The sequence below is a fragment of the Lissotriton helveticus genome, chromosome 4_1, assembly GCF_964261635.1.
Source record: "Lissotriton helveticus chromosome 4_1, aLisHel1.1, whole genome shotgun sequence".
Classification (NCBI taxonomy): Eukaryota; Metazoa; Chordata; class Amphibia; order Caudata; family Salamandridae; genus Lissotriton; species Lissotriton helveticus.
In genome coordinates, this window is record NC_136063.1 from 316,021,825 (window position 1) to 316,038,747 (window position 16,923).

A 16,923-nucleotide genomic window follows, 5' to 3' on the forward strand; every position below is an offset into this window, starting at 1 on the left:
GCAGAGGCAGGGAATTAACCACGCGTGGGCGGAGCAGCAACGTCCTGACGGCTCCCGGCCGTCATGAGCACACGTCTACTGTGACTGATGACAGCCGGGAGCCGTCGTGAGTACCGAGGGAGTTAAGAAACTAACTTTTCAATGGACTAAATATTACACTATTTTTGTACCCCGTTTCTATTGCTCACATAACGCATCCTCAACCCGATCACTAAATTGAAATGAATACTGGAACACGTGTATATAAATTGGTTCAGAACAATTTTTCAAACATTTCAATAAATACGAACAATGCTATGTTTACATTAATTCAAAATAGCTTGCATAAGGGCTCAGGTTACATTGAATTCATTATTTTGAAATGTTTGTACAACTGGACCCAAAAAAAAAAGTGTTTTTTTTTTTTAAATCGATACTGAACATTATCAGTACGATACTCTAGATTGAAATTTTAGAATGGCGATTGTAAAGGTTTTCGATGCTCAGTGCATGATTCTTTAGCCCCTGAAGAGGCATTTCTGTGAGAGAACTGGCATTTCATCCCCCTACCCCTGTCTGGAAAGGTATCATATTTGATAAGTGAACAGGATACGTATACATGCACATATTGCCGTGGAAATTAGAGGCAGATGAGAGAATAAAAGACATTTCAGCAGATGCCTGGAGTCAATCTTCGATTACAGTTTCCATCTCAGTTCAAAATCTAATTGAACACCATGCTGGCTGTAATGCATTGCAAGTTAAGACTTTCCATCTACACGAGACCCCTCAAGCAGAGCAAGGATGCTCTCTATGTAGTTCTGGAAAAACCTGACATGGAAAGCTCAAACACAGTATTGGCTTTACTGCATACTATTTGCCATCACAACCCTCAAATAATTCATTTACAAAACATCTGTGATTATTTATTTTACATTTTTCTACACCGCCACTCTAACAGAGGGTATTGGAGCGCTTCACAGAGAAACAAAATCAAAGAGACCAGAGTCTCAAAATGACATTTCCCAAACGAAAGTAGGTGAAAACAATACAAAGAGTGGAGACATCAATATTTGGAGCTGGTGGGGGAAGAAGATTGGCAGAGAAGGAAAAGGTTGCAATTAACCAGAAAGTAAAACACTAAAAGCGGACAACAAACAAAGCTTGGAAGCGAGGTCCAAGTTGGAAGGGGTGGATACGGAGAGTAGGCTGGTGTGGATTGGTAGAAGGGGGGGTAGGGTGCGAAGTTAAAATAGGAGAAGCGGCAGGGAAGGATGGTAAGTGAGGTAAGAAATTGAAGATCTCAAGGCTCATACGATGGAGGGCGGAGAGGGAAATTTAAGGGAGGGGCAAGAAACAGGAGTCAGAGGGTAGTAAACAAAGAAATTAAGGTGGAAAGGGCAGAAGGGGAAAAATAAGGTTGATGGCAGAGGTGGAAGACTTGGGTATGAATGATGATGGGGAGGCTTATATGTGAGATAAAAATACAGTAATGTGAAGTGTGTGGAGGCGGGAAAGAGAGGGTCAGAGGCAAGGGCCTGGTGGGCGAGAGTGGTCAAACACAGTAAAGAGGAGATGAGATGAAGGAGAAAGTAAGGGGACCCAGTTGGACAGCTGTGAGGGTGAGAATGGAGAAAGAAGAGGGGAGAGGAACAGGCGATGGAGGAATTATAGGTGTTGTAGGAACTGTTTAACTGCAGGGTTAAGTTTGGGGCCGGAGCTAAATTAGTGGAGGAATTAATTTGTTGTTTAGAAATAAATGTATTGTTTGTGACATTATTGGAAAAACTTCAAGAAAAACGTGCAGCATATGTACCTAGTTACACTCTGCTAACTATTTATGGATGTGTGGTGATTGTTTTGTGTTTGCTAAACTGCCCATTGAAGTTACTGGTATTACATGCTCTTAAAATCACCAGCATTGACACATAGTTAAACAGGGCAAATACAGCTTTCATCACAACTATATTGATTTTTTTTAAATTTACCCAGGCATTTTAGGTTTTGAAAAAAATTCAAGCACTCTAGTCTTCACAGATAAATAAAATATAAGGCAAGTGGATCACTGCGTGAGCTACAACTCTGCTTAGCACATCAAACCTGTTGCAAAAAACAAATATATCAGTAACAATAGATGAAAGACGTTAGATTACAGTATTCTGAAATACCATGCTATTGAGGAAATAGAGATGCATAGCTTTGGTTTACTTAAAGCGCATGACTGATAAAACGTAGCAGGATTTCGATAAATTCCAAGACAGTTTGGCACCTGGAACTAGCCAAGAAAAAGCTGTTTCAATATTTAAACGTTCTAGTTAGCCCTATGGAGTATAGTCAGAGAGCATGATTTATAATGGGAGGGCTTTTAAAGTTGGAAATGTGCACGCATGGGACTAACCTTAACTAAACAACCTTGTCACTCATTCACAATGCATCCCAGAAAAGCTTAATCAAATATTTGTTTCAGAACTCGAATGAATGAAAATGTATGCGTGCGAATATTCAATTGGGAAGAGAAATATAATTGAGATGCAAATGTGAATCTGCATATTTTCTTTCCCAACAGCAAAAAAATGTCTGAAGGACAAACACATTCACCTATACTTCAGTTAACATGATTGTGCTCCACCAATTCTTACCAAGGAAATGCACTTACTCTTTACCTGTGATGGAAATACACGTTGTACAGTTCCTGAAATAGATATGAGAACACCTCAAAATGCTGATGATTCTGGGGGCGAAACTACTTTTGCGAGTTGGCAAACTAGGAATACCCACCTACCCCAACTTTACATTTGTGACTAAATGTAGTTTGTTAACATAGAATTCCACTAATCCCAATTCCAATCTATAAATATGAGCCAAAGTGGTTAAGCACTGCAACGCATGTGCAGCAATTGACCACCATCTTCTCCTTGACATGATTGAGCATTGGCGCTGAACTTTTACATGACACTTCTGATAGTTTAAGAGAGAAAGAAAAATGAAAACTCAGCATCTCATTATATCAGCAGGATATGAACTAAAATACTTAACATTTTTCACCGCCTACTGCTCAATCCAAAAATCAATTCAGGCCATTTGGAACACGCTCTCAAATATCCAAGAATCTGAAAGTTGACATTGGACTCCTTCTGACTCTTGCCTCCACCACGCCTTCACCGAAGGATTCCTACAGATCAGCGAAGTGCCAACACCCATCCTCAATGCTTCCACTTAACTGTCACATTCCTGGACAGATGCCATCGTCATGCCCCTGCTCATAAAACCATCCGCTTCCCAACTACAGACCCATCTACCTCCTACTGTACCAGACAAAGGTCTTAGAGAAAGAAGCCACCAACACCTCACCAACCACCAGCTCCTCGATGACCACACAGTCCTGATTCAGGCCCAACCACAGTACACAGTACAGAAAAAGCCTTCAACGCTGCCACAAACAACATCCGTATGTACCTTGACAGAGGAGACACTGCAGCCCTCATTCTAGTGGACCTCACTGCAGCTTCAAACCCCATACTGATCAGGTGCCTGCACGAGATTGGCATCAATTGAACCACTCTGCAATGGATCTGCTCCTTCTTAACAGACCGAACACAAGCGATCAGCCTTTAACCTTACTCCTTGGAAGTCTGCAAACTCTGATGCGGAGAGCCTCAAGATTCATTGCTCAGCCTCACCCTCTTCAACGCATACAAGATCCCTCTGGCCAGAGTCATCCATGCACACAAACAACCTCTCTGCAGATGAAAAACGTAACTCATAATCTTTCTCCTGGACACAACCCCCAACACAAGAAACAAATGTATCACATGCATGACTAAAGTCGCTAAGTGGATGAAAGTCAAATGTCTCAAGCTTAACACCGACAAGTCAGAAGTAATGCTTTTCTGCAAAAACACTTCACCATGGGACTGACCTCGGCTCGGACTCATACCCACACCCAGAACTCGCGCCACAAACCTCAGAATAATCATCAACAGCAAACTGGACATGAGCACACAAGTCAATACCGTCACCACATCCTACTACCATACCCCGCTGATGCTGAAGAAAATCTTCAAATGGCTACCAAGCAACACTAGAAAAACTGTCATTCATGCCCTAGTCACTAGCAAGTTGGAATATTGGAACACTCTACGCCAGGATGACCAAGCAACTCACTATAACACTACAAACCATCTAGAACTCGGCAGCCAAACTCAGCCTCAAATTCCCACCCAGAACTCATATCACACCTCAGAAAACTACACTGGATTCCGATACACAAATAGGCTCAATTCATTCTCCGCATACACACACCTGCAAGGCACTACACAACTCGGGCCCCAACTACTTAATCAGCTGCATCTCTTCCCACCAACCACCCAGACATCTCTGCTCCACAGGACTCTTGTGCGCACATATCTCGAGCATACACTTGCCTATTTCTACTCGGGTAAGTAATGGCAACTGGTCTGTCTCCGATTGAATTTCCGTTCAAAATTATAAAGCCCAGTGCTTCCAACTCTCGGTTTAATGTTTGATTTCCAGGGTCGTTTTTACTCTTCCTTCTGTTCACTCATGGCGAGATTACTGTTGAAGTCCCCTTAGATGATCAGGTTACTGTGTGCATGGGTCCTTTGCAACACCTATTTCAGGTTCACAAAGGTAAAGAACTTTTCTTTCTTCAGGATGGATATATACATTGATGAGTATTAATTGCCAAGTTGTTGCTTTGGAGGGAAGTTTACCAGCATGTTTTATTACTTGCAATCAGTTTTCTACGGCATCTAGTTCTTATGTAGACCAGTCATATTTTCCCGTAGCAAAAATGGATAATACCCCCCCCCGGATGCCCAAAGTTAGAAACATTTTTCTGCCAAGATGCGCTGTTTTATATAACCTGAAATTTAAGTTGGGTCAAATTCCATGTTACGTGCGTTAAATTCCATGTTACGTGCGTTCTCTCAAATCGCTCCTAAAGTGTGAAATGACCTTACACTCCATATCAGAGCAATATTCTCTCTTCTCGAATTCCACAGTAAGCTGAAGACCTGACTTTTCAATTAATCAAACTACCATAGGCAGAGCGAGTACACACAACTGCTCATCGCCAGGATACCCTTGAGGGTGATAGTGCACATTGCAAATACACATAAGAGTTTTAATGTAAATCTAAGGCTGCTATATTCGCTCACAGAGTGCTTTCTTAATGTTCTGCTTACAACCATCCTTGATTTTCTTCTGGAAGGTGGTGGAGTGGACTATTTAAAAAAGCAGAAGGGGTTTAATGTTATATTATAAAGTGGAGTACTATTTTTTTATTTTTATTTCTTGTATCGCGCTGGAATCAATCCCATAAGGGTATCTCCGCGCTTTGCCAGCCAAAAAGTTATCGTAGTCTTTAAATGCATCAGAGGGCCTGAAATGCTTCCTGGAAGAGGAGAGTTTTCAGGGTTTTTCTAAAGGATAGATGGTTGGTATTCATCCTTATTTCTATGGGAAGTTTGTTCCATAGGGCAGGACCAACCGATGAGAATGCTCGGTCTCCCTGCCTAGCTCTTTTTGTTGCAGGGGGTTTTAAGAGTGCTTGGTTACTCGAACGAAGTGACCGGCTGGGTTGGTACAGTTCAAGAGTTTGAGAGAGATATTTAGGACTGTCCCCATATAAGCATTTGTGGACCGTGCAGCATATTTTAAAGCTGATACGCTGCCGTATATATAATATATATAATTAATGAACACCAAATGCAATGTTTAAAGATTCTTATTAGTCAGATATACCAAATTCAGATAAAACTCACAACCAAGCTTAAAACGAATGAGAAATATTACTTGCATTTTTCGTCATTTAAAAAATTAGTGTACTAGTGTTTTAAAGGACATGTAGGGTGTCTGGACCGAAATTTGTTCCAGCAATGTATGGTGCCAAGCGGCACATCTTTAAGTGACGGCGGCCACAATGGTATGCTTCATTAAGGATATCACAATGTTGCGTAAACTACTTAAGGGCATGATGGGTTGGCTACAGTGTCATGATTACTAACAACACTATATTCTAAATGAACTGGAAGTGTCACTCGATTGTCTCTGGGCACAAGTCTGTGAACCTTCATTATTCATGCTGGGTATGGTGGCTCAGAGGACTAATGAGTCTACTGCAGGGGCCTGTGTTCGATCTCATGGTCACAGGTTCAAATACCCAGCAGGGCCACTCAGCCTTTCTTCCATAAGAGGTCGATAAAATGAGTACCACTGAGTTGGGTAACAATAAATATCTGTTATTCAGCGCCAAGTTTCCTATGGGTGAACACGCGCTTACAAATACATGTTACGCTATGTTAGGTTATTCATGGCAAATACCTGTTGCTAATTGATCTGGCTATGCATATCCATAATCACAGTGAGCCCTGTAGATTCTGTGAGGCCTGGATTTATCGAGTATTGACCCGAAAATCTCAACCACTCAGCCACTGGTGGTGTAAGTTGTCACCACTATGGTATGTTGTTGGGCGGTGTCGTCATTGTGTTTCGCACCTAGGTACTCGCTTCCCTAGGTTAGCACTACCTCCTTCCGAGAGAAAGTACTGGTGGAATCCATATGGTGTTATCTAAAATTACCTCCTGTATCTTAGAACAATTATTAGCTACAGATGTGTAAATTGTCCTCACAAATAAGTGGTCAACATAATTCAGCCTATATTGCTCATACGGTTTGGGCTTTCGTCAGGACCAAAATCAAAATTCAAAGGGTCCCCTACTGTATGTTTTTCTAGACTTTGTCCTTGTAACAAATGAATTATAGGCCTAAAGCTGCTACTCGTATTACTCAAGTGCTATAAAAGGGGGCCTAGGGTAGCTGATGAGCCACTCTCATCTTTAATGATGTTATGTGTGGTAATCAATAAAGGATGTCCGGTTCCAAGGTAGATTGAATAAGTATATTTATTAAGATAAGATGTCATGAAAAGCCCCACCAGGTGCAGCCTTCCTGCTGCTCAGCCCATGCACCAACTACCAACCTTCCACAGCATTGTGACGCTCCAACATTTTACACCACATTCACACTGTCCGAGGAGCAAGTACACCACATATCCTTTCCTTACGGTGAACAAGGCACAATGCAATAGTCTAAGTAAAAGTAACATTGGTAAAATACACATGCATGGTAATATCATGAGGACCCATTGCAAAGACGTGAAGATGACAAATGGGCATACAAGTTAAAATCAAAATAAATGAAGCATAGTACAATGGGCATGCAAGGTTATCAAAATGCAAAGCAATCACAGAAGAATGTATCAATATACTTGAATGTTAACACAAGATAGGAAATGATGGAACACCACAATGCCCACTCATATACTTGCTTCAAAGTAAATAAAGAACAGAGCAAAATAAAATGCAATTACCCACATCTTCTCCCTTTCCACACAAAAAAAACCCTGCATTCGACTACACCAAGCGTAATCAACCAAACCCCTTTTGCAACAAACATACCAGCTGGCCAGGCTGAAAAAAGTGCACACACAGGAAACCAAACCTCAGTAGTGCAATAGAGATCATCCCACAACCACACACGTGGAAGGAGTAGAAGAACAAACACACAAACACCACACAAATGGGTGATACCCAAAGTCAACCACCAACCACAAAAAGGTGGCAGACACGAGTGAATAATACAGTCAACTCTAAAACAACGCCAAAAGGGTGATCTGCCTAAATCAACCCTCACCCACAAAAAATTGTGGGATACCAGAGAGGTTTAGCACCTAAAAGCCATCTCGCACACACACCACCAATAGTGAGGAAAACACACCAGGGTGGTAATCCTGGGTGACCCAACACCAATAGTCATCTCACACACTACACCCACAGGGTGATTTAACCAAATCAACCCTCACTCACAACAATTGTGGGAAACCAGAAAGGCTTAGCACCTAAAAGCCTACTCACACACCACCAACAGTGAGGGATCCACTTACCCCACAACCACACAAGGGTGGTAATCCTGAGTGACCCAATCCCAAAAGTCATCTCACACACTGCATCAACAGGGTGATTTAGCCAAATCAACCCTCACCCACAAAGCAAAAAAAATTATGGAAGACCAGAGAAGCTTAACACTCGTTCTGCAGAACCATAAACAAGAAAGGATAGCATAAAACCCCATGCCAGTTGAAAACCCAAGAGCACAAGAGACAAGCTTACGCCCAAAACAATGGTACAGTGAAGCCCTAGGTCAATGATGTTCTTTTTTTTCTTTGTGCCTTACACTCATACTACATTCAAATTACAATATGCAAATCATTTACATTAACTGGGGTTAGAGAAAACATATATAACTTCATGAATAGCATGGCAGTACTAAACTAGCAACAAAACATTCACTGTGAAACAGGAGACTGATCCTTCACCCCGGTGTGTGCCTCCTCACCCGATGTCTCTCTTAACTCTAAGGTACCGCGAAATACATTTCTAATGCTACTAGCAGAAAACTGTAAAATCCATTGCTGGGGAAAAACCATACTGCAAGTGTATCAATTTAGACATTATCAAGGATAACCATGACAACAGTGCACGTAGAGAGAGAAAGTCGAAATGTCAAAATGCATGCAACTCAAACAAGTCTCCTAGACAGACAACACTGAATAACTCCAGGGATGCAGCACCGCGTTCAAATGACATGTCCAGCCTAATTCGAGAAGCGTGTTAAAGAGATGCCTTATTGGAGATCGACCGTCCTGTATACAAATCCACGCCACTGCAGGTTAGTGCATCACTCCAACTAACTCTAAGAAATCAAGGTCTGCACCACCGAAAGCTGCAGTCCTTTGAAGACCCATGACGACCTCCGAGTGCAGAACAGCAGGAAACAGAGATCCAAGATGGCGTGACGCAAGAGGGAAGCATGCTGTGTGGTTCACAGCTGAATCGTGGTTTAAAAATATAACGCACAGCACGCTTTGTCGAGCCCCAACATCAAGATGTCACTTGAGCTACCCACGTCTTCTTCATCACGTCACTACCACCGTAGTGTGCGTCCTCGCTATCAATTTGAAGAGTAAGCTTTATTTGTCCATGGGCTGTAATAACGGTCCAGTGGTCGTGCAAGTCGGTTTCCTTTTTTTAAGGCCGTAATAGGTTAATCCACTTGACAACTGCCAATTCCATAAAGATTCAATGACTGCCAACACTGCACATAAGATGTGCTGACTGATCTCTATAGGGTCCTCCAAAAGCCATACCTCAAGTAACACAGCAGCACTCCTTATTGTGAATTTCCCAGGATCACTCAAATGTGCCGATTGATCTCTGTAGGTTTCTCCACGAGCCAAACCTATAATAACATGGCAACTCTCCTCACAGGTTCAGTCTAAAAGTCCAGGAACACAGCAGGATCTGGGACGCCCGGGTTGGGCCTGACCGGTCTTAAGGTCACTGGTGGGGCTCATGGCTGCCAGACTCACTAATTCACTTTAAGTTAGTAGTATTAACCCCTTCCATGCTGCCGTCGGCAACGCTACCTCGCTGGTGCTGCAGTCGGCCAATGGCCGACGCGGCCCCGCCCGTCTTGCGTAAGTGCCGTACTTCTGCAAAATCGGGGGTGCAGTGGAGGGGTTAAAGAAGGTTACTGTAGTGCCTTTAGACTCTGATTTCTTGAACATCTTCTTTGTATAAAGTTGTCACACAAGCAGTTCCTACACGCAGGTTCTTCTTTGTCAAATCGTCGCCAAAATGTTGTAATCAATAAAGGATGTCCGGTTCCAAGGTAGATTGGATAAGTAGATTTATTAAGATAAGATGTCATGAAGAGCCCCACCAGGAGAAGCCTTCCTGCTGCTCAGCCCATCCACCAACTGCCAAGCTCACTCACCCAACATTACACAGCATCATTACGCTCCAACATTCTACATCACATTCACACTGGCTGAGCAGCAAGTACAACATTATGCATTGCCAACAGCCAGGGGCGTAGCTTGAGCATGAGATTATCCGACCATCATGCTGTCAAATAAATGTTAAAATACATTATATGACATGCAGGGCGCATGGGTGAGACTTAAGAGGCAGTGGGAAGGGAGAGGAATGCGGATTAATAGGAATACTAAACGAGAGAAATGTAGTTTTATGCCAATTTGGGGCACCAGGCCACAATGAGGTAGCGCAGGGGTGGGGACGCGCTGCTTATAACAATCAGGCTCACACTGTGGTCACCGTCGGAAGTGACGTGCCCGAGCGCACGCCTTCCTTTTATTGCCTCCCCGCAGGCCACGCCTGGCCTGCGGATGTAGGGGTGCATGTGTGGGCAGACTAGAGTGCTAACCGCACTACATCCCTATCCAACTTTACAAACTTTTATATCTGCATCAAACATTCTCGAAGTAAGATAACCAAGTCTCTCATAACTCCAAGCAAAACAAAATGCTGTACTTGCGTGTCCTTTGCTGATGGATTCAGGGGCTTAGCTGACAGGCATAGTCTTTTAGCTTCTGACTTGGGGGTGGATTGGGCCGTAGGTTGTATCGCAGGTTCTGACTTCGCTCAGGTTCCCGATGGTGTGGGGTGTTCCTGGTGGGGGTTTGCGACGTTTGAAGTCCGTCTTCTGATTCTGGCGGACCTCCTTGTGTCCCTATCGGTGAGTTGCTTCCATCCTCTTGGGTCAGAGCCTCAGGCACTGTCTCCGCGCTTTCCAGCACTTCCGAACTGTTGGTTATCCCCGGGGTTACGGCTTTAAACCACGAGGTGTTCCTCGACACTTCTTCTCCCTCCTTGCGTGCGGTCACCATGGTTCCCTTTGTGGCCGTCACAATCCACGGCCCCGGTTCATAGGGCGTCTGGAACTTTCCTCCAGGACGCCGGTTCCGTATGACCACGTGATCTCCCTGGCGCAGCCGTCGCGTGGTCGCCCTCCGGCGCTGGCTTGTTCTCCGATTATTCTGCCGTCTCCGCTCCTGGGTCCCCTCTGTGTCACTCGGGAGTGGTGTTGCCCCCGGGGCAGTGGGGAGGAGATCTCTGCGGTGTCCGTGGAACATGAGTGCCCAGGGGCTTCTCTGTGTAGTGCAGTGAGGAGTCCCTCTATATTCTCGTAGGAAATCATGTAGTCTCTGTTCAGGGTCTGCCTGTTCTACCATTGCTATGCGGAATGTCTTGTTTAGGGTTCGCATGAACCTTTCGGCCTCCCCATTTGCTTGCGGCCATTGTGGTGTAATGCGTCGGTGCTTGATGCCTCTGGCCTTTAAGAAAGTGGCGAATTCCACTCCCTGGAACGGTGGTCCGTTGTCGCTTTTCAGTTCCTGGGGATAGCCAAACATGGAGAACATTTTCTCTAAGGCGGGTCCTACGTGTGAGAAAGCTGTGGAGTCGATCCTTTCAACCAACGGGTACTTTGAGTACGAGTCAATGGCCACCAGCGTGTGTCCCTCTCCCGGGAAACTTCCAAAATCCACACTTATTTTGGTCCATGGCGTTGTGCAGGCCTCCTCCGTGATGATTGGGGCCGGCCTCTCTGGAGCACTGGTCAACTGGCAAGATAGACAGTTTTTCACGTAGTCCTCGACCATGGTCTCCAGCTCGGGAAACCACACCTTCTCCCGCATGCGTGCTTTCATCTTTGTGGTGCCTTGGTGGCCGCCGTGGGCCAGCTGGGTGGCCCAATTCCGAAGACGTTGCGGTATCACCAGTCGTGTTCCCCTCAGCAGCACGCCATCATCTGTGGCACTGAGTTCATGACGGACGTGCCAGAATTTCGTGAGGGTCTCCTTGTCCATTGCCGTCCAGGTGTCGGGAGGGTGTAGGTAGTTGGCCCATGTGCCTTCCTGAATGGCCTGTATTGATCGCATGTACGGGTTGTCATCAGCGGCCGCTTCTTTGATCTCATCGATGGTCATACACAGAGGGCATGATGTGAGTGCTACCCACCGGGCATACTCCTCACAGTCATCATCGGAGGAGGGCAGTTCCTGGGGAGATGGATGGCGTGACAGGTAATCCGCCGGGTTCTTGGCTCCTGGTCGGTAGACCACCTCCATCCCGTACGACTATAGTTGGATCACCCACCTTTCGATGCGTGGTGGTGGGTGTGGCGCGGTGCCCCTGAAAAGATGTACCAGGGGTTGGTGGTCCGTAACCATGGTGAACGGGTGGCCTTGGAGATAAAGGTGAAAATGGCTGCAGGCCCATTTGATCGCCAGGGCTTCTCGCTCTATTTGGGCGTACCTGGTCTCGGTGGGGGTCAGGGCCTTGCTGGCAAACGCTAGGGCTGTCCATTGTCCGGGCTCGTGCTCTTGGGTCAGGACTGCTCCCAGGCCTACCGGGCTGGCGTCGACGATGACCTCGGTGCGCTTCCCGGGATCGAAGTAGGACAATGTCGCGTTTTCCAACAAGGCATCCTTGATGCTCCGGAATGCTTCCTCTTCTTTGGTGCCCCACTGCCATACAGCGCCTGATTTTGTGAGAGTTCGTAATGGCTCGCTCTTGGTGGCTAGGCCCGGTATGAACCGGCCGCAGTACGTGGCCATCCCAAGGAAACTCCTCACCTCCGTTGGCGATCTGGGTGCTGGTGCGTCCTTGATGGACTTGGATTTTCTCGGGTCGACCTGAATCCCCTCCTGATTGAATATGTAGCCGAAGAATTCAATCGATGATTGGAAGAATTGACATTTGTCCTTGTGGAGTGTCGCTCCATGTTCACTCAGTCTTTTCAGGACGTTCCGCAGGTGTTTATAATGATCAGATGCAGTGGATGAGTGTATTAGGATGTCATCGCTGACGTTGATGACTCCTGGCAGTCCTGATAGGAGCTCTCTAATGGTGTTTTGGAACACCTCGGCTGCCGATGATATGCCGAAGTTGAGGCGTTTGTATCGTCGTAGGCCGAGGTGGGTACTGAATGTGGTAATGAATCGGCTCTCCTCCGCAAGGGGTAGCTGGTGATATCCTGCGTTGAGGTCAATTTTAGAGAACCATTTGGATCCATTCGCGTCGGCCACTATGTCGTCCATGGTAGGCGTCAGGTGCCTCTCCCTTCGGATAGCTGTGTTGGGTAGCCGCATATCGATGCATAGCCGAATTTCGCCCGGCTGCTTGGGTTTTTCGACTATCACCATGGGCGACACCCAGGGGGTGGGTCCCGTCACTTTCTCAATTATCCCAAGATTCTCCAACTTCTCCAGTTCTTTCTCCACTAGGGGTCAGAGGTGGAATGGTATCCGGCGGTGACGCAAGGCCGTGGGGGAGACTGATTTATCGATGTGGAGTTTAATGGGGTCGCATTTGATGCATCCTAGTCCCCTGAACAGCTCAGGGAACCGCTCCAACAACTCGTCCACTTGGTGGGCTCGGATCCGGTTGGCGAAAGCTATCAGTTTCAGATCCTCTGCCGTGTGACTACTCAGGAGAGTATCAGCCTCCCGGTTGATGATGTGAATGGTTGCCGTTATCTCCTCCTCATCTGCCCGAACCGGTATCACGATCTTCCCCTTGAGGGGTAGAGGCGTATCCGCGCCATATGCGAAGATCCTCGTTTTGGACGGTAGGACCTCTGGGCGGGGACGTAACTTGTTGAATTGCTGGAGTCCCATCACATTCACGGTGGCCCCCGTGTCGATGATCGCCTTCACCTCGTTCTGTCCCATTTGCACCACACATGTGGGCTGCGGCCGCCGTCGCTGCTTGAGTTCCCGGGCAAACGAGACGACATACGCCTCCTCGTCTTCCGAATCCGAGTCGTCGCAGACCGTGGGCAGGTGTTTTCCTGACCTCTCTGGGCCCGGGTCAGCTGTGTCTAGTGACAGTTGGCGGACCGCTTTGGTGGGAGTCCACGACTTCTTGGGGTTCCTGGACTGGTTCTTCCTGCGGCAGACAGCTGCAAAGTGGTTCGGGATCCCACAGTTCCCACACGTCTGTCCCTGGGCCGGGCAGTCCTTGGCTGCGTGTGGTTCATGGCCGCAGTATCCGCAACGGGCTTGAGGTGATTTCTTCCTAAATCCCTTCGGCGCCTGACCACGTGTTCGAGGCCGCACCGCATCCGCACGTTCTGTCTTGATATTTTCCACTTTGATCGGGGTCTTATGTAGGGCCTGTTCCATGGCCGCCGCTCTGGCATCTGAAAGCTCGTGGGATCTGGCCAAGATGAGGATATTCTCCAGGGTTATTCCAGGTTTTCGGAGAATCTGGCCCCTCAGTGTCTTATCCCTGCATCCCTGAATCAGTTGCCTCCTAATGGCTCTGGGTTGATCCTCGTCGTTGGAACTGGCCAGTTCCCTGACTCGCGTGTGGAATTGGTCCATGGTTTCTCCGTCTCGTTGACGTGCCTGTCCCAGCTTGAAGACCTCGAAATCCACATTAAGTTGGGGATCAAAGTGTCCGTTGAGGGCGGCGACTGCGTCCGCGTAGCTAGCCGCCGCACCCGAGTTGGGGAGATGTTTGAAGAGCTTGAAGATCTCGTCCCCTGCGTAGTGGAGTAGTAAGGATCTTTTGACTGCATCATCCGTCTCACGCGTAACTACAAAGTAGTTCTCAAGTCTTTCCAGCCAGATTTTCCATCGAGGCGACGCCGTGGACGGGTCACTCGCCTCACTGAATGGCGGGAGAACCCCAGTCGCGGCGTGCTGGAAAGGGATGGTAATAACGGGCGCTGCCGCGGCTTCATCCCCCATGACGTCGATTCCCGGCTAGGGTGGGGCGTTACTGGGTTTGGACAGTCTCTTCGGTGTTGCGTCGCACCTACGGGTACCTGAGCGATGATCCGCGCCGTCCGCTCACCATGCGTCTCAGCGTCTCCCTGCGTCACGTGTGCCGCTTCTGGCGGGACGTTGGAGGGTCAGGGACCAGTCAGGGCGAACCTCCGGGGCCTTCAGGTGATGGCAGCAGGCCTTCCAGGCGACGTCACACTCCCCCCGGAGCACAGCACACCCAAAACGCGTTGCACGCGAGATGCGTGAGGTTCAGCAAGGTGTTTCCCGCTCTCACGCGAGATGCGTGAGGTTTGGTAGGGCGCCGGCACCGCGGACCACGCGAGATGCGTGAGGTCCGGCAAGGCGTCGCAAACCTCGGAGCGGGACGCCGCGGGAGGCAGCCGGAGGCTCGCGCCCACACCGGGGCAGCCAGGGGGGTCGATGTTGTGCCCCAATGGGCAAAGCAAATGCCGCAGCAGGGTGCACCGGAGGAGGTGGGCTCACAGGGCTCGAGCCAGTCAGCGGACACGCGGTCGCCACCGCGGGGGGAGCGGATCGCTCCACGCAGGAACCAGGTGCACGGGCGAGGGTTGGGCCCCCTCCGCTCGTCGCCAGTGTAGTTTTATGCCAATTTGGGGCACCAGGCCACAATGAGGTAGCGCAGGGGTGGGGACGCGCTGCTTATAACAATCAGGCTCACACTGTGGTCACCGTCGGAAGTGACGTGCCCGAGCGCACGCCTTCCTTTTATTGCCTCCCCGCAGGCCACGCCTGGCCTGCGGATGTAGGGGTGCATGTGTGGGCAGACTAGAGTGCTAACCGCACTACAAGAAACACAATATGTTGTAAAATAAACATTTTTTAGGGCTTTCAAACCAGAGATGAGAGGAGTGCATGTTTTTGTCAGTGTATCTATGCAAAAGTCCTAGGTGAAATCCGACAGACACCTCACCATACCAGACTGAAAGTTCCTATACCAAACTACTCATCAGAAAATATATTTATTCGGGGGGGGGGGCCTTAAACACCCCCTGCACGAAGCTACATGCCCCTACAAACAGCAGCAATGATAATCTAATTCACTCCTTTAGTTTAATACGAATAGGAAATGCTGTTACCACCCTTTCAATGTAAAATCCCCAGATCATAATTTTTAAAAGGAGGATCGAGCGTTGAATCAAATCAAAAATAATTTAACATTAAAAAAATTCAAGAGGGTTGTATTTTTGGCGAGCAGCACTTGCATGTTTCCATATTGGCTAACATTTGATTTATCATAATGCAGTCAGCTCCTGGATATTTGAACGTGTTTAACTGCAATACCAAGAACAGAATGAGCCAGAGCGTGAGACAGTTAAAGATGTGCCCCGACTCTGGCACTCCCCAAGGAACCTGTTCCAAGACTACGACAGACTCACCAGCTCAAGGCAGATAAAAGCTCCCGAGTACGTTCTCAGCACCTCTGGTCCGTAGGGTAGGGTCACTGGGACGGTGCCATAATTGAGGGCAGCCGCAGGAATGGGAGTCGGGGGTGCTCCCAATTCAGCCATGCTCAATGTTTCTGCAGATGAGGTGAGTCCTGAGGGTACCTGGTACCTGGCTCGGATTGCAGCAGCAACAGCTACAGGTGAGCGGGGGCGGGGCCAGAGAAAGTGGCTCAACCACTGCATTGACAGGGAGAAAGGACAAGTACCTAAGCGTGACAGCAGAACGACCATCTTGAAACGGTGTATATCCATATACTGTCGTGAACTAGATGTTAAATTAAACTCCGTTTTTATAAAAAATAATAACTGTATTCATATGAAGCTAAAACACTAAATGTTATTCACAAAAATGCATTTGCTATATTTAAGAATATGTTTACTGATTGTACTATTGCAACTTTGGGTTATATGTGTGTCTTAAAATAAAACCTCCACACTATCAGGGGTACCGTAGTGAAAAGATGACATTTAGATCATAAGTAAGTCTAAATATTGGAAGTTTGGTCCATTCTAATATGGCCGCCTTATTAGCTCATTTTTGGTGCACGCTTGTACGGTTTGGGCGTCGGTGACCCCAGCGCAAGTCTTGCCCAGGTGAGGAGGGCGGTATGGTTTTAAGAGCAGAGTTACGTAGTGTGTACTGGGCGCACCTTTTAATTGAGAACAGTAGGGGCTGTTCCCAGTAGAAGGGTGGGGTGAGCTGCCAGTTGTCAACCGTTACCAACCGATCCGCTGCACCCATTGTGAGGTGGGAGCGTTGTGTACGCTTGCTGCTTAGAAAGCTTTAATTCCGGTGG

The 16,923-nt window shown here is 47.3% G+C and overlaps 1 protein-coding gene across 1 annotated transcript in view; it reads right to left on the reverse strand.

Annotated features, from left to right (window-relative positions):
* The window catches only part of MAL2 (mal, T cell differentiation protein 2), a 97,286-nt gene extending 80,998 nt beyond the window's left edge, over positions 1-16,288 (reverse strand). The window contains exon 1 of the mRNA XM_078686848.1: positions 16,058-16,288. Within this exon, the coding sequence (XP_078542974.1) occupies positions 16,058-16,189 (132 nt within the window). The 5' untranslated portion in view covers positions 16,190-16,288. The remainder of the gene's footprint in view (positions 1-16,057) is intronic.
* Positions 16,289-16,923: the final 635 nt, after the last annotated feature.